Here is a 27,326-nt window from a genome sequence, read left to right as displayed (position 1 = left end):
GCACACACATACATGCACACACACACACACATGTGCATGCACATATGTCCATTTCCATCAATATCTCGTGGGTGGGTCTTCAAAATGCTCTCATAACTGAGAGCTTTTATTCTGAGGTCCATTCGTCCAACCTGACAAAATGTTGTTGTATAAAACAGTGAAGCCTTCTCAAATTCAAATCACTACGGTCATAGGTTTTCGAAACCTAAATCATATTTACATTCCATCCATCAATCCATCCATCTATCCATCCATCCATCCATTTTCTTAGCCGCTTATCCTCACAAGGGTCACAGGAGTGCTGGAGCCTATCCCACCTGTCATCTGGCAAGAGGCAGGGTACACCCTGAACTGGTTGCCACCCAATCGCAGGTCACAAAGAGCCAAATAGCCAAACTCACGATCACACATAAGAGCAATTTGGAGTCTGTGAGCATCCAAAATATGCTAAATATACAAAATATTCACAAACCCAATGAAACTCAGACCAAAAAAATAAAAAATAAAAAGATCAAGGTCTTATCTGTTTTCTAGTAATTATTTCCTTCTGGGGCTTCCACAACTTCAACCACTAACTCAGTCAACCACAGCTACACCCAGTGCCTTGGGATGCCCACTTATTGCCCAAAAAAGTCCGATGGTAAAACTCAGAGTACGAAATACAGTATGTGTTTTATATGGAAATTGTGAAAGAAGCTGTCACGGAAGCCCCGAGTCATAGTTCCAATCCTGTCACAACCTTCCAAAGAAGTCACAAGAAAAGATTAAACTATCCTAAAGAGGAGATGACATTCCCAATAAACATTTTCATTCCCACACATGTTAACAATACAATGCACACACAACTTACCGGTATCTGTTACTGGCAGCAGTCTCCTTTCCTTCAGGATGCTCTTATCCGTCTTTATATTCTTCGATCAAACTTTTTGAGGCTCATAGTTTCTTTGAATAAACGACTAGCGGAGCGGTAGGAAGACAACAACACTCACGCTGCCTCAGACAGGCAACAACAAGTAGCGGTGCTCGATGGCAAGTTCTGCCTTCCTCTTTCTCCCTCTGTGGAGTGATTTGTGAGCACACAGCCCCCTCTTCATCTGCTGTGCAGGGGGACTTTCTTTCTTTCTTTTTCATCCAAGTTGCGTCTTGCACCCCACCCCTCCGCCGCACCACCAAACAACTCCTGCCCCCCAGCACTGAACAAAACACCGCTGTACACCCCCCACTCTCCTCTCACCCACTCTCCTCTCATCTCTTCTTCTCTGTTGCCTGCACAGCCTCATATTTCCTTGTTCTCAGCCTTTTTGTGTACGGACCTCTTACACCCACACCACCAACAACTGGCTGGGTCTTCCAAGAAGATTTAGTTGTGACCTCATGTTGCTGTGTGCAGCGAACGCATAAAAAAGAAACACTTTGGGCTTGGGCTTGTTTGAGCTCAAGGAAGTTAAACCACTTGACTCAGTGTTGACTAAGCTTACATGAGTCAGAAACAAGTGTTAAAATTGGCAGGACGATTCATATTTCACACTGAAACAAACAAAAAACATTCAAGAGAATCATTCTTACATTACATGAACAAGATCATCATAAGTGTGTGTGTGTTTTCTTGAAGAAATTACAACCAAACCAAGACTGCAATAGAAGAGCATTAGACAGCAAATACTGTACATTTGGTAACAAAGGTTACCAAGAGTTATCGCTAAGAATATTGCGACATACAAGACAAATCAGACATTTCAAAACATCAAAAGACAGTCCTGATGTTCTCGAATCACATTCTCTGGACTGACAAAACCAATAACAATTCTCATAATGTCAAAGGTACAGTTTAGTATGTAACAGTATGTTCTTTGCCTTGACGGCAGTGCTTACAGAATCAACAATATAAATTGTAGGGTGTATACAGCTATACTTTGTGTTCATATTCAACCAAATGCTCGAAAACTGATCAGATGATAATGTTAATGAAAAATTCTTCAACTGCGACGACACTGGCCAACCCAATCTCAACCCGATAAAATGTGCTTTTCACTGATGCGAAACATGAACGTAGTAAGTCCAATTAACAAGCAACAAGTGAAGGTGGCTGCAACGAAAGCTTGGCAAAACAAAGTGAGAGTGCTTTCCCACAAATACACAGGAATTTGTTTTGCTTCGGCAAGCATAAAACATGACGGAGTTCCTCCTTTGGTTAAAAAAAAAAAAAAAAAAAAAAAACGGATGTGAAGTAAAAATAACCAGAGATATCTTGAGTTCTTATTACTGAGCATCTTTTGCATGTGATTTCATGCAGATATGCTAAAAAAAAAAAAAAAAACTGGTATTTTTGTGTGGGGGAGGGTGGTACTTCCAGGAAATCTTATGGTGAGTCAGGTTATAATTACCATCCCCACATAGCTCGAATTCTGCAAAAATGTTACACATTCATCTTATTCAGTTTGTGTTTTTGTTCTCTTACAGGACTTCATAAAGGGGAAATTCCAGATAAATCTCATGGGTTACATTATTTTATAATAAATGCTGTCATAATCATTGTAAACAATGGAGTAGCATAATTTTGTTGTGATTACTGAAATAATCCATCCATCCATTTTTTTAGTTGCTTATCCTCACAAGGGTCACGGGGAGTGTTGGAGCCCATTCAGCTGTCACCGGGCAGGAGGCGGGGTACACTCAGAACTGGTTGCCAGCCAATCGCAGAGCACATTGATACAAAGAGTCGCACTCACAATCACACCTAAGGGCAATTTAGAGTGTCCAATTAATGTTGCATGTTTTTGGGATGTGGTAGGAAACTGGAGTGCCCGGAAGAAACCCATGGAGGCACAGCGAGAACATGCAAACTCCACACATGGAGGGCTGGGATTGAACCCGGGACCTCAGAACTGTGAGGCCAACGTTTTCCAGCTGTTCCACTGTGCCACCCAAATAATATTAATAATGTTTTTTCTGTCTTTCTTTACTTTTTTTTTTTTTTTACTTTGTTTAACTAGCCAAGGTAATTGAAAAAAGTTTCTCATTTACAGTGCCGACCTGGGGGTCCTACATGCCCCGTAAAGTAGCTAAGGGATATCTTGCTATGCCATCATTTAAACAAAACAATTAAATGAATACATGTACTCTCTGCGCTTGTGTGGCTTTTCTCCAGGTACTTTGGCTTACCCTCTCACACTTCTTAAATCAATATCAGACTCGAAATTATCCTTAAGTGTCAATGTGCGTGTGAATAGTTGCTTGTTTTTACACACCCTATGATTGGCTGGAGATCAGCTTAGGTAGTACCCCACCTCTCATCTGGGATAGCCAGGAACCTAATGAAGATAAGCAGTATAGAAAATTGTCCTTCATATAGACTAACTCAGAATATTTGGACACTTCATGCATGATCTAGGATTAAGTGCACACTACACAGGAAGACACCAAGTTCAGGGTTTTAACCTTAATTTCATTAAAGTGAACACGAAAAATATTATTTGCTTGTATTTTTACACAATGAGTATCGGGATGATCCTCACACCATTACACCAGTTTCCTGTACATCCTATTAATGTGTGAGTTCCAATCCCTCATTTGGCACATTAACACTTGGGCCTCAACATCTTGGCACAAAGCCACACTGAGTCATTTCTTTGCATAAACTAAGGGCACAAGTGTTGTTCAGACAATTAAGTCAGTGAAACAGCAAGTGTTATGACTTCATTTTAAATAGAGGGTAACCAAAAGTGTTCTTCTTTTCCTTTCGGCTTGTCCCGTTAGGGGTTGCCACAGCGTGTCAATTTTTTCCATCTAAGCCTATCTCCTGCATCTTCCTCTCTAACACCAACTGCCCCCATGTCTTCCCTCACAACATCCAGCAACCTTCTCTTTGGTCTTCTTCTCGCTCTTTTTGCCTTTATTAGCACTAATATATTTTCATTTATATTTTTGCCGTACTGCACCAACACTGTAAAAGAAGCAAAAACTATATGTATTAAAATTGGGAGTACAGTAGTCGTTTTCACGACTATCACCCTTCTCCTACTGTATTAAATGTCCCTGTCTGTCAAGTTCACAGGCATTACTATTCTCACCTATGTTAGCCCCGAAAAAAAAAAATGCTTACTACAAAAATAATGTGAGGAAATGAACTTTTAATGTGATTTTGGAAACCATGATGAGCAAAATTAGTGCGAGTGAAAATGACAACTGCACACAGAAGGGCAGAGCTGAGATTTGAACTCTAAACCTCAGAACTATGACAAACACTAAGCATGAATCCATTGTGCTGCCTCAATATCTTCATTTCCATTCAAATTGTCCTGTTCATAGTCATCACACCACATCATTGCCTCAATATGTTCTTGGTAAATAAATGATGACATTTTTTACAGTGTAAAGTACAGGCACAACAGGATACGTTTCCATACTAGACCTCCATCCATTCATCTATCCGTGTTCCGGACTTCTTATCTTTGCTAGGGTTGCGGGCATGCTGGAACCTATCCCGGCTATCTTTGGGCTGGGTACACCCTGAGCTAGTCACCAGCCCATCACAGGGCATATGTAAACAACCATCAGCACTCACTTTAACACCTACAGACAATTTAGTCACGATTGTGTGGAAAACAGAGTACCCGGAGAAAACCCACACAATCACACGGAGAACATGGAAACTCCACACAGGGGACGCCGTATTTGAACCTGGGTTGTCAGAACTGAGAGACAGATGTGCTAACCGATCAACCACTGTGCCGCCTACTTGATATCCAAGGAAAATATTTTGGCTAATGAATGATCTAAGAGCCATGACTCATGGCATTCCAGTTGCATCTTTATGGAGTACACTCTCATTGGCACTACATGTAAACTGTACCTTCTAAATTTAATCTTCACTCTGTTACATTCACTCCCAATCTCCCACACACCCGTTCCTCTTCCACCCTGCATGTGTTGCCTTGGAAATATGCTGTGTGAAAATCCTTGTGCTATCACAGTGTGGTTTCAATCAGAAAAGTGTTGCATGTAAACATTGAAGGGTTTGGCCATTCCTCATTCCTCTTGCTTCACAGCCTCAGGATAAGTTGCTCAAAATTTACTGAAGTCCAGATCTGATCTTCTGAGTTTCCTCAGTTATCATGACTCACTGCTTGGTTGGCGCATGCCATACGTGGATTCCAAAGATGAAATAATCTAATTTTGCAGACCAGGAGCACACAAATTATTTATTACAAAGTATTTGACTTTAAAATATGTATACATGAAAGGAACAACACAGTGCCAAGAAAATGTGTGCCTGCCGAATGAACAATATTTTTAATTAAAAAAAGGTGAACGAACTTGGTCTCAACCAGGATTTCACTTGGTCTGTTACAATGTGTGTGTGGAGGGAGGGGCTACAGCAAACCGAGAACACCACACCTATCAATCGATTGAAAATATGTTTTCTTCTAAAAATATTTCATTAGCACCCAGGCCCACTCCTCAAGAATTGGGGCAAAATGAGGTTGTTGTTTTATGTTTTGTTTTTTTTTTTGGGAGGGGGGGAGGGGGGGAGATAAGCCACCCTAAATCCTAAAACCGAGTGACAATGCTGATCTCAACAATTGGCTAAAATCCTTTGTGAAAGGGTTGTACAGAAACTATGTATGTGTAGCATAATAATACAAGTTGTTTTGCATGATGGTCCTTTGTAGATACCCTTTAAATTATATATATATATAAAATTTCAACAACAACAACAAAAACATTTAAGATGCTTTCCTAAAATGTCGTTAACATAATTACAACATCATTACACTTATTATAATGTAATTATCCATCCATATATTCACACACACCCATTAAGGGACACGAAAAAACTGGAAAAACTTGAAAACTTGAAAGCCAATTTAAAATGTGTCCAATATTGCATTAAGAGTAGTGTGTAAAGAAACAAGATTTTCCAAAATAAAAAGGCTGTGGACAAATGTTCATGTTTTGTCTAATTCCAGGGACTGGAATTACTCTGTTTTGACACAGGCTAGATTACAGAAGAATCTTGTCTGTGGTACTTATACACAAAAGTGAACTAAGGATATTTACAGTACACACAGTTCATATAGAATCAACCAAAGGTCATGTTGACAAGTCTTTTCTTGGTACGGAAGAAATTATTTTATACAACAACGAAGTAATTTAAAGGATTTACTGTATAAAATATTGTGTGAACATCCTCTGGTTCAACAAACACATAGTCAAATAGATAGAAAATACATACACAAAATAAATAAATAAATAAATAAATTGAGATTTCATCCAACTTATCCTCACTAGAGTCACAGGCGTCCTGCAGCCTAACCCAGCTGACTCTTGATGAGAGGCAAGTGACCCCCTGAACTGGTTACCAGCCAATCACAGGGTACATACTGCATAAACAGTCATTCACACTCACAGTTACACATACAGTAGTAGGGCTCAGCATTTTGTGCCCTCAGTCTGCCCTAGTGCCCAGAGAAAACCCACACAGGCATGGGCAGAACATATGCACATGAATGCGGAAGGAAACCAGAGCAAACAGGTAACATTTACTCAAATAGCATTTTTGATCATTTATAGTTGTTGTAGTTTTTAAGTAGTTTTAATTCTGAATACATTTTATTTTACACAAGTATTCATGCCAAACAGAAACAGTAGTTTTACTCCATTACAATGATGTGCTGGAAATGTTGTTTACTACTTGTATTTCTATGTTATTGCTTATTAATAGCTACTCTGTGCACGACCTATCTGCTTAGACTGACTTCGACTTCCACATTGGGCACTGATTGCTCCAATCGAATTTAAGCGCTAGTGACTTTCAAGTCTGTCAAACAAAACAAAGGACAACATACAACCACACACAGTAAGAAGTTACTCGGTATTTATTCAACACTATTTACTCTTTTTTTTGTGTGCGTGTACTCATTACTCTTATTCAAGTAAGTTTTTTGGGAGGACTACTTTTTTCACTGGAGTCCCATTATTGTCAAGGAACAGTACTTTCACTTGAGTACAATATTTTGGCTACTCTACCCACTTCTGAACCAGAGTACCCGGAAAAAAAAACCTACACAGGCATGGGAAGAATATGCATACTCCACACACGCGAAGCTGGATTTGTACCCGGGTCCTCAGAACTGTGAGGCAGATGTGCTCACCAGTCAACCATCACACCACCATATAAATACATACATTACATTGTATATCAAAAGGGTATATGGTGGAACATGACTGGTGAGAAGAGCTGTCTCACAGTTTTGAGGACCGGAGTTCAAATCCCAGCCTCGTTTACATGTTTTCCCCTTGCCTGTGTGGGGTTTCTCTGGGTACTCTGGTTGATTGTATTTTTCCACATTTGATTCCCTGCTGGTTAAAATTGTCTGCCAACCGAACATGCTCGTGTTGATCTCAAAATTAAAAAAATAAATAAATAAAGTCATACAAACAGTGACTGCTTTAAGCCACTGCACAAGGTTGAAACACTCCTTGCATGGATTAAACAGGGTGTGAGAGACAATGCCAAGATGGAAACTGGTTTTGTTATCTTAGATCTAATATTTAATCTTTTATCTCACTGGTTTTAAACCACAAAATAATAATAGGCTGTAAAGGTATCATTAAGAGCCGGTCTATATCCCTTACCCACCCCCTGTATGGCTGGGGATGAAGGTCAGAACTCTCCCCTTGGCACTGGTTCCCACTCGCTCGACCACCTTGCCATAGACTAGCTCAGCCAGGAACCCCCACCACTCACCACGAGGTGGTGAGGACACATCAGACATTTCCCCATCCCAGGGCACCCAGCCACGTCCCCAATCTACCTTTTCATGTGATCGGGAATTCAACGGGAAAAGCTCAGTTTAGAGGGAAACGCATGGCACAGGTCTGCTCCACACTGATTTCAGCTGTTTCGGCTGATTTGGCTGCCCTGTACTTGGAACTCGTTTTCTAACTTTTTCTTCCTCCTTTTTCCGTCAAATCCACCAGTTCCCAGTACGGACCAGACCGGCCAAACTTTTGGGAGCTCGATGAGCCTTCCTAAATTGTGTTCCACTCAGTGCAAGTCCTAGTTTTGATATTTGGGTTTAAATTAACAGGAAGAGGAAGTCCCAGCTCAATGCATTGTCACCATGCACGCTCAGTCCACAACACATCACAAGTTCAGCCACCTTAATCAATGTTTGTCTGTCCTTTGTATTGCTATTTTCTGTATCTTTCCCCAGCAGATTCCCCTGTTGCATTTTTATTCACCTTTTTATTAAAAAAAATCCTTACCTATATTACTTGAGGATGCTTAGATTAAACAAAGAGCTCTGACGGGTTTTTCGTCACTTTGTCCTGAAGTTTTTAACATCTAAAAAGAAATGTGGTGCACCTTTATGAGATAAAATAATTTGATTTTAACATTTAAAATCCAAATCAGATGCAACACAGGCCTCGCTTCTGGATTATTCTTTTTTATTTATTATTGTGTTTATTGATTGTACAGCTGCAGTGTAATGCTAAAAGGCAGACGCCTTTGTTTTCTATCCTATTTCGCAAGCGACGCACAGAGGTTTTTCAGAGTCAGAAGGCTGATATGTATGTAGTTCTTTAAATGTGCATCACCTGTCAGGCATGTATAATGCGAAAAAAGGCCTTAAAGTGGGAAGTACATGTAGAAACTCAAACAGGGCTAAGGTTTCCATGTTTAAGATTAAAGAAAAACATTGAACCTAAGACATTTATAGGACCCCAACCTTATTCAAAAAATTATCAGAGCTGAATATTTAATAATGTCCAGTAGTGTTTAAAATATATTCAGACTTGTTTTGAGCATGTATTTATATCCAAAAGGGTCGTTAATCTATTTCTTTATCTAACTTTTACTATATCAAACATTATTATAAAACAATGAAATTGTGGTTGGTGAAAATGCTGGGTGGATAGGAACTCTGGGAAACCACTAGCCACAATGGGTGGTGAACAAAAAAAAAGTTAATGCCAAGCCGTGGACATACCTCATATTTGACAAAAATCCATAAATGTTGAGAAGAGACATTTCAGAAATTTTGGACAGAGCGGGCCCTTTAGACATAGTAGCAGCCAATGGGGAGAACATGCCGTATGTGGGGTGGGTAGAGGTATTCTTTAGTTTAGCTTCAGGGGAAGCTCGCACCACTTCAGTGAAAGTCCGTACTCTCGCAATGAAAGGTGACAAGCTTGGCCGACCAATCATTGGATCTAATGTTATTGAGCTGATCATAGCGGTGCATGGAGGAATGCCTGGAAGGGCTGAGGGATGAAATTTGCATCCCATATTTAGATGACACCCTGGTCTTTAGTAGGTCATTCCCAAACCATGAGGAAGATGTGAGAGTTGAGCTGCAACGTGTGCGACAACACGGCATCAAGCTGAAGCCCAGTAAGTGCGAGATATTTAAACGCGAAGTCCGTTACCTGGGTCAATTTGTCCCCGTTGATGGCAGTAAAATGGAACCTGCAGATACAGTGGTTGGCTTTCTGGTTTAGCCCCCCCATCCTTGGATTCCCAGACTTCAACAAATCATTCATCCTGCACACAGATACTTCCAACCAGGGCCTCGGTGCAGTATTGTACCAGGAGCAAGAGGGAAAGTTACGTGTCATAGCCTATGTATCTCGAACATTGACAAGGGCAGAAAAGAATTAGCATCTTAATTCTGGCAAATTAGAGTTTCTGGCCTGAAAGTGGGCTGTGACCGGGCAATTCCATGATTAATTAATTCCACCTGCACAGTATACACCGATAACAACCCAGTCACCTATGTATTATCCACAGCCAAGCTGAACGCCACAGCGAGTAGGTGGGTTGCTTAGCTGGCAGACTTCCATCTGACCATTAAATATCGCCCAGGCAAAGAGAATGGTGATGCAGATGGTCTGTCAAGGATGCCTTGTGAGATAGAGGAAATGATGGAGGACTGAACAGAGGAACTCTCTTCCCCTTCAGTCCTAGCTACTGTGTAAGTCGTAGAAACAAAAGACTCTAAAACAATATGGTGCATAATGGGTCTTGAATGTGCGAGAACAGATGAAGAACCACCTATGCCATTTTCCAAAATGGAGATCTGCCAGGCACAATGGGAGAATGCAGATATTGGCCCTCTACTAAACCACAGACAGTCAGATCAAAGACTTGCTGGACAGCAGCTTAAGTCACTCAGCGCAAAGAGGAAATGTTTACTCATAAAGTGGGACAAATTGAGTTTGGATGTAGACGGCGTACTGTACCGAAAGACTGTCACCAGGACTCAACTTGTCCTATCAGAAAAATATAAAATAACAGTATTGAGACAACTTCATGACAACATGGGCCATCAGGGGATGGAACGCACAACATCACTCATTTGTGATCGTTTCTTCTGGTCATACATGCAGCAAGAGGTTGAGATTCATATGTCTCGATGCAGTGCCTGGGTTAAACAGAAAAAGCTCTGCAGAGAAACAAGAGCTACCCTAACTCCCATTGTCACGACACAGCCATTTGAACTAGTCTCCATTGACTTCATGCATCTTGATAGGTGTGCAAGTGGCTATGAGTACATACTGGTGATAGTTGATCACGACACTCGCTTTGCTCAAGCATGTGCCACACTGAAAAAATCTGCTAAATGTGTTGCGGGCAAGATCTTCAATGATTATGCTTTGAAGTGGGGTTTTCCCATCGCGATATGGGTGGAGAATGGGAAAATCAGTTGTTTGCACAGTTCCAGAAGATCTGTGGGGTAATGAGTTCAAGAACAACACCGTATCATCCCCAAGGAAATGGGCAAGTTGAGAGGATGAATAGAACCCTTCTAAGAATGCTGAAAACTCTCACTGAAAAACATAAGTCCAACTGGAAAGAGTCACTGAATAAACTCATGTTTCCATACAATTGCTTGAGAAGGGAAGTTACCGGATTTTCACCTTTTTATCTCCTATGAAGGTCTCCAAGACTGCCTGTTGACCCGCTGTTTGGCTTGAGTCCCGCAACAGGGACTACTGATCACAAGGAATACATGGAAAAATGGAAAGCACAGATGCAGGAGGCATATGACATAACTAAGAATACAAAGTAAAGTGCAGAGAGAAACAAATGAAACGATGACAACAAAGTGAGAGGTTCTGTGCTGTACGAGAGCGACAGAGTCGTTGTAAGAAATTTGACCCCCAGAGGAGGAACTGGGAAACTGCAAAACCACTGAGAAGATTGTATATACAAAGAACATCCACCAAGTGGGAGACGACATGCCGATATATGAGGTACTGCCAGAGCAAGGTAAATGGAAAACAAGTAGGGGTTTTCACCATAATCTTCTGTTGCCATGCGATAATTTACCCTTGGAAACCCAGTTAACCCCTACTAAATGGAAAAGGAAGACGAAGGCTCAGGCCAGTAGTGATACAACCGTAGCAAGTCAAGAGGATGAGGAGAGTGATGATGACAACAATGGATACCATTGTAGGCCAACAGATCAGTTGTTTCGTGTGATGCAACCTGTCGTCATAGATGAACAGAATGTCAATGATGCTGAACCTAAACAAGAAGACTTACCTCAGCTGCAGGAGATTGAGGGTCTAGAACGGGTGCTCAATGGAGGAATGACACCAGCTCAGGAAGTATGCAGGTTAAAGATGAGCCAGACAACGAAAAAAGAATGCCAGTAATGCCATCATCTCTTCCAAACGACGACAACGAAGCAGCACAGCACTTCCAGCGACCAGTTAGAGAGAGACGGCCTACGAGGGTTTTCACATACAAAACAATAGGCTGGGGCACCCAGCCTGTCATAGTGCTGGAACTCCTAGTAACATGCACTGGTACCCTCCAGGGTCCCTTATGCCCTTTGGAGAAATGCCGACAGCGAGTACGTGGATGTCTGCACAGCATTCCTTCAACTACCAGACTGCCATCCCCAGGTCCTGAATGCAGAACACCCCCCCAAACTCTTTGACACAAATGCCCCTATTCCCGTGTACAGATATACACAAGTTATATACGCACACCACACGAAACATTCATGGACTGTGGCTGATACATACACACAAACCCCCACATACAGACACTTCCCACTCATGGACTCTATGATGAGCTGAGTACAAACATACACTTTTGTACTCTTGGACTTTAAGTTGAGCTGAGTACCACACATAACATTAATGGACTGTGTATGATGCACCATACACAGACACTGCACGATCCTGGACTCTGTAATGAGTCCAATGCCACAACATGCTTCTTTACTCTGGGACTTTCTGTCAAGCTGAGAACTATGCAGAACATGTATGGACTGTTCAACAAGTTGACTTGTTTCATACATGTACACCTTACATATAATCTCGAATGTTAATGAAACAACTGAGTGCTTTAGCCTTGATTCTTCTTCTTCTCTTCCTTTCGGCTTGTCCTGTAGGGGTTGCCACAGCGTGTCATCTTTTTCCATCTAAGCCTATCTCATGCATCCTCTTCTCTAAGACCCACTGTCCTCATTTCCTCCCTCACAACATCCAGCAACCTTTTCTTTGGTCTTCCTCTCGCTCTTTTGCCTGTCAGCTCCATCCCCAGCACCCTTCTACCAATATACTCACTCTCTTGTCTCTGAACATGTCCAAACCATCTAAGTTTGCTCTCTCTAACCTTGTCTCCAAAACCTCAAATTTTGGCTGTCCCTATAATGAGCTTGTTTCTAATCCTATTCAACATGTTCACTCCAAGCGAGAACCTCAACATCTTCATTTCTGCTACCTCCAGTTCTGCTTCCCTTTGTTTCTTCAGAGCCACCGTCTCAAATTCGTACATCATGGCCGGCCTCACCACTATTTTATACACTTTGCCCTTCATCCTAGCGGAGACCCTTCTGTTGCATAACACACCAGACACCTTTCGCCAGCTGTTCCAACCTGCTTGGACCCGTTTCTTCACTTCCTGACCACACTCTCCATTGCTCTGTATTGTTGACCCCAAGTATTTGAAGTCATCCACCCTCGCTATCTCTTCTCCCTGTAGCCTCACTCTTCCCCCTCTACTTTTCTCATTCACGCACATATATTCTGTTTTACTTCGGCTAATCTTCATTCCTCTCCTTTCCAGTGCATGTCTCCATCTTTCCAATTGTTCCTCTGCATACTCCCTGCTTTCACTGCATATGACAATATCATCTGCGAACATCATGGTCCAAGGGGATTCCAGTCTAACCTCATCTGTCAGCCTATCCATTACCACTGCAAACAGGAAGGGGCTCAGAGCTGATCCCTGATGCAGTCCCACCATCACCTTAAATTCCTCTGTCACACCTAAGGCACACCTCACCATTGTTCTGCTGCCATCATACATGTCCTGTACTATTCTAACATATTTCTCCACCACACTAGACTTGCGCATGCAGTAACACAGTTCCTCTCTTGGTACTCTGTCATGGGCTTTCAATAGGTCTACAAAGAAACAATGTAGCACCTTCTGACCTTCTCTGTACTTTTCCACGTCCATCCTCCAGGCAAATAATGCGTGGTACTCCTTCTAGCCATGAAACCATCCTGTTGCTCACAGATACTTACTTCTGTCCTGAGTCTAGCCTCCACTACTCTTTCCCATAACTTCATTGTGCGGCTCATCATCTTTATTTCTCTATAGTATCCACAGCTCTGAACATCGCCTTTGTTCTTAAAAATGGGGGCTAGCACACTTTTCCACCATTCTTCTGGCATCTTCTCTCCTGCAAGTGTTCTATTGAATAAGTTAGTCAAAAACTCCTCAGCCACCTCTCCAAAATGCGTCCATACCTCCATTGGTATGTCATCAGCCTCTATTGTACGTTGTTATGGGCCGTATGATATATGTATATGTAAAAAAAATGTTGATTGAAGGATATATTTTAGCTCAATGTCAGGGACGACATCTTTTTTGAGGGGGAGTGTGTAGTGAAATGAGTGTTTCTTTGTGTTAATGTTTTTTTCTTGTCATCTTTTCTGTGAAGCTTAAGTATTGCAAAGTAGCTTTTTTTTCCTGATCTTTATTATTTTCTTTTATGCCAAAGAAGGTTTCATCTAACCATAAAACTTCCTTCCATGATCTTCTGCATCATCCAAATGGTCATTGGCAAACTCAAGACGAGCCTTGACATGTGCTGGTTTTAGCAGGGGAACCTTCCATGCCATGCATGATTTCAAACCATGACGTCTTAGTGTATTACCAACAGTCACCTTGGAAACGGTGGTCCCAGCTCTTTTCAGGTCATTGACCAAGTCCTGTCGTGTAGTCCTGGGCTGATTCCTCACCTTTCTAAGGATCACTGAGACCCCACAAGGCAATATCTTTCATGGCCTCCACTCCGATTGAGATTGACCGTCATGTTTAGCTTCTTCCATTTTCTAATGATTGCTCCAACAGTAGACCTTTTTTCACCAAGCTGCTTGACAATTTCTCCGTAGCCCTTTCCAGCCGTGTGCAGTTGTACAATTTTGTCTCTGGTGTCTTTGGACAGCTCTTTGGTCTTGGCCATGTTATAAGTGTGAGTCTTACTGATTATATGGAGTGGACAGGTGTCTTTAAGCAGCTAACAACCTCACACTGCTGCATCTCATTCAGGATAATACATGGAGTGGTGATGGATTTTTAAAGGCAGACTAACAGGTCTGTGAGGGTCAGAATTCTAGCTGATAGACAGGTGTTCAAATACTTATTTGCAGCTCACACAAATAAATCGTTAAAAAAATCATACATTGGGATTTCTGGATTTTTCTTTTTAGATTATCTCTCTCACAGTGCTACGATGAAAATTTCAGACCCTTCCATGATTTCTAAATGGGAGAACTTGCATTATAGCAGGGTGATCAAATACTCATTTTCTTCACTGTATATATACTTTTTTTTTTTTTAAATAGAGAGACACACAAGTGTTTTAGGCACTTCAGTCCAATGGTGAACTGAATCAACCTTGAGGATAGAGTGTAAATATAGATGTGTGTGTTCAATTCTGAAGGTGCTCTCGGTGGAATGCTCTTATCAGGGTTAAATGTTGACTTGACGTTTTTTCAGGATGCTTTGTGTGTGCGTGTGTGTTTGTGTGTGTGTGTGTGTGTGTGTGTGTGTGTGTGTGTGTGTGTGTGTGCGCGAGCGTGTGCGTGTGTGTGTGTTATCCTGAGGGGACATAGTGTAAAGCTGTTCACAATGAAAGGACAGGTATCCCTCCTGGTGTCAAAAAGAAATATTCTAAACTCCAAATCAAGTCTTGACAATTTTGTTAAGATGCATGTGTGTCTTTGTATTTGTGTTGCTGCTGCACAAATCCGGCCTCTGAGTTTAATGATAGGGGTGGCAGGCTGCCAGGCAGACAGATAATATCATGGTAGCTGTTGACTGAGTGACTGAAGTTGAGGCTGTTTCACCTCAGCAACGGTTCTCAAAGTGCAGGTTGGCCAAATATCGGTCATATAGTGATCCCAGGAATTTGAGAAATATGTTTTTAGATCTTTCATCTCATATTTTTAATCTATGAAAATCTCATGGTTGCATTCATCATCATATTATGACTTATGTTACTCAAGTATATATATAAAAAAATCAGGATCTTATACATCCATCCATTCATTTTCTGTACCGCTTATCCTCATGAGGGTCACTGTATTGTTGGAGCATATCCATCTACATCATTATTAATATTATTCAATTGCCACTTGAGAAAAGTCCTTTAGTCATTGTAATGCAGGTCAGATTTGGCTATCGTTTTATACTGCATGCTACCTTTCTATATCAGGGGGACTTTTCCTTTATTGGAAACAAAAACGTCTCATATGTAAGAGAAAAACCCAGACAGTTTGTCATACAAAAATACACGTGAAACACACTCATGAATACACACTCCGGCAGTTAAACCCAGCAGGAAACCAGGGCTCTACACTTACAAGCAGAGTCTGTATGTATGTGTGTGTTGTGTTGTCCTTTGAGATACAAGAACCGTCACAATCCCTCAGGCAGATGCATGTCTTTACATGACATTCACGCTCTATCGATCGCTCTCCATTTTTGGGCACAAAAGGACAAAGACAGAGATGGATGCTTGGGGACGTTTGAAGACAGAACAAAGAATGTGATGTGATGGATCAGGGAAGATATTTGTTTACCGAGTATGTGTGTGCGCGTGTGCATGTGTTTGTGAGTGTGTGTAAGCAACTCTTTCTGTGGAATACCTTTTCTCCTTTTCTGCTCTTGGAGGAGGCGTAAGGAGGTAAGGAGGTACAAACGATGGAGGTGATTGTGAACACCGATATCCAAGAGATCACATTCTGAGAGATGCAGCAGGTCCTAGAGAACACAAACAAAGCACAAAGCTCATGTGACTCTTTCCAAAAATGTTGCATTGCCGCTTTCCACATCAAAAGTAAACATAAAACAGAAATGAATTTATATTTCGCACAAGAGGCGCCTTATACAGGCATGGGGTGCCCCTGAGGAAGCCTGCTCAGATGAGTAGTGAAACATCTTCTAGGACAACCAGAAGAATTCTGTTTCAATTGCAATGCCCTGAGAATTGCATGACTTGGATGAATGACAATATCCACAGACATACAGGGGCTTCTCGGGTATCTGCGTTATACTTGAACATTTTTGTCAACCTCCATGGATGACAATGTGAAAATGATTAAATCGTGGCTTTTATGTGATCAGGATTTTTGGGACCGATCAATGATCAGTGAATTGAAAAAAAACAATAACTGATCGATCAAGACAGAGAGAAGACAGAGCGATGGGTCTATTTAGATGACCTGTTCATTTATTGTATACAGTATATATATATTTGTTTACTAAATTGCTCCAAAAATTATATATTTACAAAAAAAAATGTACTTTCATTTATGGCAGTTGGGCATAGTGGCAGGCAAAATAAATAAATTGTCTTCTATTTGATGGCAGGAAGTACATACTGTTATTAATGTTTGCACTTTTTGTGATACGTGAGTTTTTGTGTGTGTGGGATTTTTGAATTGTAAAATATGTTCCTTGGCTCCAAAATGATGGAAACAACTCTAGTAAGGTCATGTATTCCAACCAATGTAAGAATTGGACGGAAATAATGGGTACTTACTCTACTTAAATGACTTTGCCCACACCGAAACCATATCGCATGGCAGCATATTTACGAAGCATTTACGCGCTACCGTTAGTTCTAGCACTACCTTGTTTGGCTACATAAAGTATTGTTGCCTACTTACGAGGCATATTCTATTAAAAATACAGGAACATACCTCAGGCAAGCATTTAATGAACGTCCTCTTCTCCAGTGACTACCAACACACGCTTTTCCCAATTTTGTTCTTATAAAACAGTTTGTGCAATCTACTCTTGTGTCGTCCCACGCTAACAAGTGTAATCGGTTGCATTTGAGTTGACAAGATAAAGCCCAATAATCCTAAACAACAGGATGCGGTGGTATTAGAATTCAAGATTTGATTGCAATAGTCAGACAGTTCAATTGTGAAAGAGCAAATGTGTCTTTTAGTGTAGTCTGATCTACCAATACGTGTCGGCCGATGTTTTTTTAAGAGCACTTTTTTTTCTTTCTGCCAAGTTACAATGGGTATTATATACAGTTGACATTAGAAAGTAGTTTTTACTTTTGTGCACGCGTCAGCACTCCTACTTATAGGGCCACTGACACCTAAAATGTAATTTTTAGTATGTTGTTAATCAAAAAAAATCAGCCGGAATGGACCCATCTGTTTGTTTACAGCACGTCAGAATGTTACCATAAATGTTTTTTTTCCATCTCCCGCCATTAAAATTCTCTCGAGGCATTTGTATTGGAGAAGAACCAGGAAGTGACGTTTTTTGCAGACGCGTACAGTGGCGGGTTAGAGTGTTTATACCTGTTTTAACAGCGAGAAATTAGCTGTCTTTTTCTGCGTGTTAGCTAAAATGCCAGGTTGTTGTATTGTTGGATTTTGCTCGATCACTCAGGAGGAGGGATTCACTCTTCAAACGTTTCCTACAGACCAGCTTTGTCGTGAAAAATGGATTGCACAAGTGCTAAGTACAAGACAGGTAGGTGTGTATGGCGCTATTAAAAAAATAATAATTGGGGGGGACTAATTTGTCTCACAGTTGATAGCATATGTTACGTGTAAATTTAGAATAAATCCTCTTGGTCAAACCAGCAAAATATAACAAAGCACTTCTATTGCATTTATGACAATTTAATCACACACACACAATACAATACAAGACCAAAAAAAAAAAAAAATAGAAGTACAAAGACAGTTGAGTTGTGTCTAACACAAGCTAACTAGCCAAACAACGTATAGTCACCAAACTCGAACAAATGACACAACACGAAACAAAATCAAAAAACCCTTCATGGGTCCTCCTGAGTACCCCACATACACAAGACTTGCAAAAGGGTTTGGAAATCGAACAATTACGGGCCAGCCATTTTCAATATTTAATCGGGTTCCTCATCCTCCTCGTCTGTCTGTCGGGGAGTCTGTTGTCAGTTAGAAGTGATCTGCATATTGTCTAATATGGCTCAAAACGATAGGGTAATATGGCCCCAGTCACTTCACTTGCTTCTGAGATGTTCTCTGTCATGGGTGTGTCTGTCCCCGATGCGGCGCGCATCTGCTCACCTGTGTCTCGTCATAGTGATGACAGTCCATATACAGTATATATTGCCACACGTGCAGTCTGGTCCTTACCAGATCGTTGTACTACTATGTCACGTTCCCGTAACCCTTTGTCTATGTCCTTGCTACTCTGTGTACCGAACCTCGTTAACGACCCTGCCTTCTTGACTACTGATTTTGGTACTGCTGCTACTTTAGACTGCCCGCCTTGTGTTTTGACCTTGCACTAAATAAAGATGCTTCCCAAACTGTACCTTGTCTCGTGAGTTGTGCAATTTAGGTTTAGCCTCGTGTTCTGGTCATGACAATTCTATTCTTCAAAAAGAGCTTCAGTCTCAGAAGGGGCGTCAGAAAAATCCGAAAATATCTCTTGTTCCTCTGCCATAGCAGGTGGCACAGCGTGTTTTCTGGTGGCTGTCCCAGTGTGACATCTGTAAATGACGTTGTAGCCAATATGGCCGCCACTGGGATGTCGAGTGAGACTTCCGCAACTTTCGGCATTAATGACACGCTCTCCGCTCACTTTTTTATTTTCGTATTGACGTCGAAGTGAATAATATTATATGTAGTTTTCATAACAATATATATGTTAAAATTTATATTTTGGTGTCATTTCCTCTTTAAGAATGGCAAGGGAGTGCTTCTGCTACCGTTGCACATGGCACAAAAAGGCGTGATCAGTTACCAGACTTGTTGCTCCTCACTGTTTGTTTGTTTTATACTGATGGCCTAAAAGTGTTTTGCACGCAAATATTTCCTGCAATTAATATTATGACTACTACTGCAATAGCCTAGGTTAGTGATGGACTACGTCACATTCCAATTTACGTATCAATCAGGTCACGGAACGGAAGATCATTGTAAACTGAGGTCTCCATGTCGATGATTACACTGCATCCCAATAGATGCGTCAAATAGTAACCTAAACCTTTTCTATATCATCTAATCTATTATTCCTTTGTTGAAAAGGATCATTAACCATCGGTTTCCTACCACTTGTTCAGTTGAGGGGCATAGATGGGCCGAGATTGAAATTTTAATAAAAATGTAAAATAAAAACTGCAATTGACCTTAGACAAAATGAACAAAGTCTTATTCCTATGTGTGAGTGCTATAAAACTACGTTCCCTTGAACTTCACGTAATACTGTATCTTGGGACAATCTACGTCAAGTGTACAAAACACTTTTTGAGGTCTAAACTGAACACAGTGTTTCATGGAAGATAAGAAATTTCAAGTCTGCCTAGACAGGTTGTTGGCTCAAGCATAGAATGTACTGTAAACTGCTGATACCACTGACCACCTGTTGCCCAAAAGTCTGCCATCTCCTCTCCTCATCCTGATGCTGTCATTATAGCATTGTTCAGCACATCAACAAACAGACCCCACCACACTTCTACCTGCACCGTGGTATTAACTTAAAGGACCCCTGAAATAGATGAATGAGGGAGAACTACAACTCAACCTTGGACAGTACTGCAAGTACCCAATTGTACATAAAGATAAATTAAACACTGCGTCATCCCAGGACCTTCACAGCTCAAAGCCTCACAGCTCAAGGACTTGTTGTTTTGGTGCATTAGTTATTACAAGCACTTCTCTTTTCAGACTACACATGCACATCGCTGTTTTTGTCTCTCCCCCTCTCTAGTCTCATCTCCATTTTTGTCCGTAACCAAGTTGACAAGTTTTCTTTATGTGATCATACAAAGCTGAAGTACAATACTGACTCTTAATCCTGTTCTACAGAGTTGATTTAACGGATATTGTTGTGGATTTTTTTTCTTTGGGAATCCTCTTGTGTACAGCCGACAGTGGCCCTTAAAGGTCTACTGACAAGTAAAACATGATTGTTAGTATGTTTTTAATATTAAAAAAAAGGCAGCCAGAATGGATCCATCCATTTTTCACCACACGTCATGATGTTGTTGTATATGGATTTTTGCATCTCCCGCTATGAAAATCCTCTTGAGGCATTTGTGTTGGAGAAGAACCAGGAAGTAATGGTTTTTGCAGTAGCAGGGTCGAGTGTTTATATTGGTTTATACCTATTGTACCAGCGAAAAATTACTTGTTTTTTTCATCGTGTTTGCCAAAATGCCAGCTCGTCGTACTGCTGGATTTTACTCGAACACTCGGGAGGATGGATTCACTCTTCAAAACACCCGATTCGTTGTGAAAAATGGATTGTACAGCTGCAAAGGACTAGAGCTTTGTGGGTTCTAAATGACAAATATGTGTGTATAGAGCTAGTAAAAAAAATAATAGTTCTGGGGGACTTATTTATCTCGTAGTTAATAGCATATGTTACGAGTGAATTTAGTGTAAATCCCCTGGGTCAAATCGGCAACATATAACAAAGCACTTGTATTGCGTTTAAGACAATTTAATCACACACACACACAATACAATACAATACAAAACAATAAAATAGTAGAAAGTGTAAAAGTATAAAAACTTTAGTTTAGTAGCGTGTAACACACGCTAACTAGCTTATTAGATGTATAGTCACCAAACTCGAACAACTTCTCCGAAAGCAGCGTCTCGCCATTGTTGATTGTGTCTATCCGCTAAATCATGCAATAAAAATTCTGGTTGGTTGAGAACCAATGAGGTAGACATTGTTGATATAATATTCTGAAAAGGGTCAGTGGTGCTGTATGAATCGATTGTGTTTTGAGAAGAATGATGTAAATTCCTTATTTGACAACCATTGAAAACATCTGCACAATAGCAGGGGTCACATCATATAATCTGACTACCCAAATGAATCAAAATATGAATCTGCAATTTAAATCACAAAATATGTTGTTGGGAATTGCCTAAAACACCAGGTAATTGGAGACTGGTTATTGTATTTATGTCTAAGATCCTAATGATGTTATTATATATGTATCACAGGTCTCAGGTTTTATAAGATAAATAATCATGGCCCACACCCAATGCTGGTTAAAGGTTAAATTGGGCTTTCTTTACTTTTATTTTTGGTTGTTAAAGAGCCTCCATAATTGCCCATTTGCTGTACAGTTCAGGCTAAAGTTGGATTTTATTGTTGTGCTTTTCACTTTTAGGGACACATTTCCTCATTTGTACAAGGTCACCCTAAAAAAAACGTCAAAATATTCTCACACTCATTCACACCTTACTGCTCATTCCAATGAAAACTTTTTTAAATTACAAAGAGTGTCCATAATTAAAGGTCAACCACAACTGGTATTTTCCCTTATCTTAATATCTGTAATCTCCCTTCCACTTTACAGTAATTGTCCAAATTTAGAGTTAAAGGCGAAGGATGGCATTGCAACTTGTGTGATAAAAGAATGATTAGCTCCAGTAGAGATTATGCATTATTACAGCACACTACATATGTCCCAATACATACAGCATCTGAGCAGAAAAAATGCGTGTAATCGGTGCTCCTTTGACTTCCTCTAACAGTTGTCTCGTAGTGCATCATGATGAAGTTCATGGACCAGTGAAAAATATTGTCCAAGCCACTTATCCTCACAAAAATCGTACTTTGTTTATTTTAAATAACACCCTGACCATGTGAGTTGATAATGAGTCCCCTATATAACCCAGTTAATATATACACAGCTATTCATGATTATTCAGCCATCCATCCATCTATGCATCAATCCATTCATCCACTTTGCATAGCACTTGCCCTCTATAAGCTAACTACACGCAAGATGTGGGGTATACCCTGGACTGGTTGCCAGTGAATCACAGGGCAAAATTAGACAAATAATTATTCACTATCATTAACATCAATTATGGACCATTTAGAGTCTTCAACGAACCTGCCATGCATGTTGTGGAATGTTGGAGGAAGAGGGAGTGCGCAGAGAAAACATTGTGCTCAAGCTCTTTATCTGGTTAAATATCTTGGTATGACCAGACTTAGCTGTAAATAAAGAACCTGAAGAAGAAATGAAGTGAATACATTTTCATTGGGGGGTAGATTGCTGCTCAATAAGGAGCACCAACATGTCTTCTGACTTCAACTTGCAACTTTTATTGCCATGATGTCGTTTAAATGGGCTCTTTGAGAGTCCTTTCAAATAGTATATGGGAATGCATCAGAAGTGTGACAATCCAGGCAGTATTATTATTATTATTAGTAGTAGTATTTTTGTGTGTTGCACTGAGATGACCAACACAACAAACCACTCCTATAATGTTCACCTTTGTTCACCAAAAATCAGTCTATCATTTAGCGAACGATAGCTTCCAGGATATAGCATGACTTTACATAACACTTAAACTGACGTGTGAGAGGCAGCAATACTGTATGCAGCAGGGCATCCAGACTACCAGTCAATTAAAAGAAGAGAAAGCTAGCCAAGCTGTTCACCGATATGGTAACTCCGCTGCATTGGAAATTTCTAGTCAACTGTTCTTTTCTATTGAGGTAAGACTTTGGTGACACAAAATACAAGCAAACCTGCCACAACTCAAGTATGTCCTCTATTACTGACATTTCTTGCTATTAATTGATTGTTTTGCATGTTTGTTTGTTGTCTTCGGTCCATTTCCTACCTGACTGGCTAACTTTTGGTTTAAAGTTCAATTGCAGAGTCTGTGGGTGGAACTTCCACGGTGTTGACTTCAGACAATCTGATTTTTATGACAAAGAATGAATTTTAGTTTTATGTTAACCGCACTGTTGTTTTTCCAAGCAAATAGGTAAGATTTTTATTGGTAACCAATTTCACAGTAAAAGAACATATGTCAGGATCATTTTTAGACGAATACAGGCTTTTGACGATTTTGTTTGGGCTTGAATTTGGCCAGGTGATTGTTATCGGTGTACCCGCCTTTAGGTTGTAGTACCTCAACACCATCATATTCTTGCTCCAGTGCAGTGCAGTATTGTTGCAATCCCAGCTGACTCAGCCATCTGGAGATAGACTGGTGCTTCATGGTCCAAAACCACAGGCTTGTGTAAACATGCACACACACTGAAGTTCTTCAGATGTAACCTGAAGGAACAGAGGATTACCCAAACCATCATTGTTTAAAAACCAACCATGAGACGGAAGGAAGGAAATATATAATCGTATATAGGGGGTAGGTGGTGGGTGCAGGTGGGGACTTAGAGTGAGATGAATGTGGACCAGGGGGAATTACTTATGGCATTACTGAGAATCCCAATGACCTACGAGTTCTGTTAATGCTTGTAAACTTAATCATAGTGCAAGTGTGAACCTGTAATGGATTGATCAAATCCCATTACTTCCTTTGAGAAAAATATTTTTGAATTGTAAAAGACCGAAGATTTCCAGGGTAATGCAATAATGTTTTGCGTGTGTCACCAGAAACAAAGAGCGCTAATGAATGCTTTCAAGTAGTGTCTTTTATGTTGCATGTTTGAAAGACTATTTGTGGTGACTAATCATTGCTAAGGATAGGGCACAAAGACATCTGGAGGAAAGACAAAGACTGAGCATGTGCAGTGACCCAATCCCCAAACAATTACATTAAGTGATATTACAAGGACATATAGGGATGTCATTGACTGTTTCCAAAGGGTGTTATACTGGAAGCCAAGCAGACTCCTGCACTCCTCGCTCAATCACATCAAGCCAATCTATGAGGGTTGTTCTGTAGATTAGAGAAAATGAGTCTTATTTGCACTTTAAAGACTCTTGTCAGTGTCCAAACCCGTTTCCAGTTGAACCTAATGGAGGGCTGGAGTTTATCCAGGAGAATAAGTGACCTATTTCCTTCTACTTGGAAAAAACTTACCAAACATACATAAACACCGGCGCACACATTATGTGTTAGGTCTGAAGGAGGACTTTATGTTATTATAGCAAAAGGCTTACAATAACCTATGATGGAGAATCCTAACTTAGTCATACCAGCGGTGGGTGGGTTGCACAACTGCCAAAGAAAAAGTAAGAGATACATGGTAAAATAGGAGGCCAGCTTGCTACTTCTTCTTCTTTTCCTTTCGGCTTGTCCCGTTAGGGGTCGCCACAGTGTGTCATCTTGGATGAATGCTGTGCTTGCTATAACACACTTTTATGTGCACGTGCGCAGTTACACAAGACAAAAGTGGCCCAGAAGAGGCTCGGATTGGTCAAACCGACTGTCAGTCAATCGACACGCAGGATCGATTTATTGGCCAAACTCGAATCAAGTGACGAGATTAATGATAGGCTGATGGCTTTTTTTGTTGTTGTTGGGGGGGCACGTGGTCACGCGACTGACCAAAACTGCCTCAGCAATCGACTGGTCGATCGTGATCGAAGCATTGGTTCCCCCTGATCTGCATGAATACTGTGCTCGAGCCTTTGCCTAAAAGCCTATTGCCTTCATCACGTTCCATCTTCAGAAACCCACTCGGAGCATCGTGGGCAGTAAGATAAGAGATCATTTATAAGTGCATGAACAAGGTAGTGCTTGTCAGTCTTGTCTTTGTTCCTCAGGAGGTGACGGTGAGAAATTGTGCTTTTGAAAAATGTCGAAGTTTACCTGTGGACAGTGTGTATTGTAAAGTAGACGACACTACACAGTAGAACTGTCTACTGCAGTCTACAGGAATTACATATGAAAGGCTTTATTGTCATCTTTTAGAGAGATGATACTATTGCTATCTTTAAGACAGATGATACTTATAACATCTGAGCTGCCAGGACTGTCTGCTACACAGATGTATTTTATTTTATTTTATTGTGTTGAGGTTTTTCCCTGGTACTGTGAGCAGTTTAGCTGGTTACAGTTTCAAAGGGAATACAATATAAATGTATATGAATGGGGTACTGTTCCTAAAAGATAATGGAAATGAATCAGGGAAACACAAAGGAAGAATCTGTGTTCAAGTGGCAAAGTTGCAGCAAGTTCTACTGCGTGCTAGCCAAGTTTGGTTCCCCTACCCAATAAAGGGATGCTATATTCATGATGCACTCAACGATCCCACGACTGGGCACTTGAAAGCTGACAATGACTTTTTTTCAGGTTAGATTTCAACCAATGTCCAGATGTCCATTTTCAACACTGCTTTACTTGGGTTTGAATGTGGAGGTCTGAAGCCTCCCCCAGCATACATCAGATGAAAGGCAGACTACACCCGAAACTGGTCGGCAGTCAGTCGCAGGGCACATCAAGACGCCATCACTGAGTGGGAACTGAACCCATGCAGCCTGCACCAAAGTCAGCCAAGTATATCACTACACCATCAGTGACCTTTTCAACTAACGTGTGTAGGTGAAAAAAAAGAGTGAGGGAAACTGCCAACTGGTCAGTATTATGTTACTTCATGCAATGGGCTCGGACTTGAACACATTTTCAAAAGTGCAGGAACTGAGAGCATGAATTACAACAAGGGAACAATAAGGGAATGTACTCCTTGAAGATGCAGTTAATTTTGCCAAGAAAAATAGTGAACCGATGCTGTCTCCCAAGAGAGTTCTTCTTCTTTCTATTGAGCCCACTAACTTTTCTCTGTCGGTCTGACCTTTGCTGTTTCCCATGACCACATCTCTCCAGAGTGCTGTCACAGCATCCAATTTCACATTGAATACTATAAATAGACTAATCTGGATCCCGCCTACTGAGTGAGCCAAGCAAACTTGCCAATTTAACAATACCGTATATAATAAAGCAAATAATGGATGGATTTTGAGAGAAAAAAAAACTCCAAGACTGCATGAGTGGACCATCTCCCCTTCCCTCACCCACTTTAATGCCTTGATTGGCTGCCTTTGTAAACTAAGGGCATCAGTTTTACCAATCACATTAGACAGACACAATCTAATCAATAAAATGCAAAATAACATCAGCAACAAGGCACTGCCAGCAAATATTTGAAAGACACTTTTTCTAGGGTTCATGACACACACACACGCACATGCGGGCGCACACGTACACGCATTCACACATACATTCACACACACAAAGCTCATGAAAGCCCCGAACTACAGTGTTTGACCATGAACCATTTAGAGTAAGAAGTTGGAATATAACATTCTCCCTGGGGGCTCTGAGACGGTCTGCATGTATTAAGATGTAATTAGCTTTTTTGTTTTTTTTTTTTGTTTTTTTTGGGGGGGGCAAGGGAGGGTGTATTTATCCTTCATTACTCGCTGATAAATGATTGAACTTTTCCTGTGGAACTTTTCCCCAGCTATTAAAAATACATAGATAAATATACAAACAAACAAACTTCACCTTCAACTTTACCTACTTGGAGCTTTCAACCAAGTCACATTTTTCTTCAGAAAATACTATGAATAAAAAACTATGTATGAAAAACTATGTTTGATAATAGTATCAGCATAAATACAGTTATATAGCAGTATAAAATGCAGTACAGTAGTGTAATACTGTCAGGAGACAAAGTTCTTGAAAACCCTTCTACGTAGGAAGCATTTTTACAATCTCGGATTTTTCTTCAACACTAATTATCAAAACATGCAATATTATCTATATCAGTATTCTTACGTAATACTTTCTCAGGCAAAAAGAAAATGGGTACAATCCTTTCAAGAAAACATGAAGAGCAAGGTGAAACATTTTAATTTTATTTTAATGTATTTATAGATATATATATAGCAGGAGTGGGTAGACTTATTGCCTCCCGGCTCGGGGCCTGTACGTTGGGGTTTACCCCGGTGGATGAGAGGGTAGCCTCCCTCCGCCTGCAGATAGGGGACGGGTCCTGACTGTTGTTTGTGCATATGCACCAAACATCAGTGCAGAGT

General features: G+C 40.6%; 1 protein-coding gene across 3 annotated transcripts in view; it reads right to left on the bottom strand.

The window, feature by feature from the left end:
• bcar3 (BCAR3 adaptor protein, NSP family member) overlaps positions 1 to 27,326 on the bottom strand; it is a 107,745-nt gene that overhangs the window by 69,372 nt on the left and 11,047 nt on the right. For 2 of the 3 annotated variants that reach the window (XR_009795629.1, XM_061824281.1), the window contains exon 2: positions 16,186 to 16,300. Coding sequence is in view for 1 of the 3 variants with exons in the window: in XM_061824281.1 (XP_061680265.1) it covers positions 16,186 to 16,300 (115 nt within the window). In the remaining 2 variants the exon portion in view is untranslated. Of the gene's footprint in view, positions 1 to 850; positions 1,136 to 16,185; positions 16,301 to 27,326 lie in introns of those variants that run through there. The other variant, XM_061824282.1, reaches the window with a different exon arrangement.

Source organism: Syngnathoides biaculeatus, chromosome 7 (assembly GCF_019802595.1).
Source record: "Syngnathoides biaculeatus isolate LvHL_M chromosome 7, ASM1980259v1, whole genome shotgun sequence".
NCBI lineage: Eukaryota > Metazoa > Chordata > Actinopteri > Syngnathiformes > Syngnathidae > Syngnathoides > Syngnathoides biaculeatus.
This window is presented reverse-complemented; position numbering and strand designations above follow the sequence as displayed.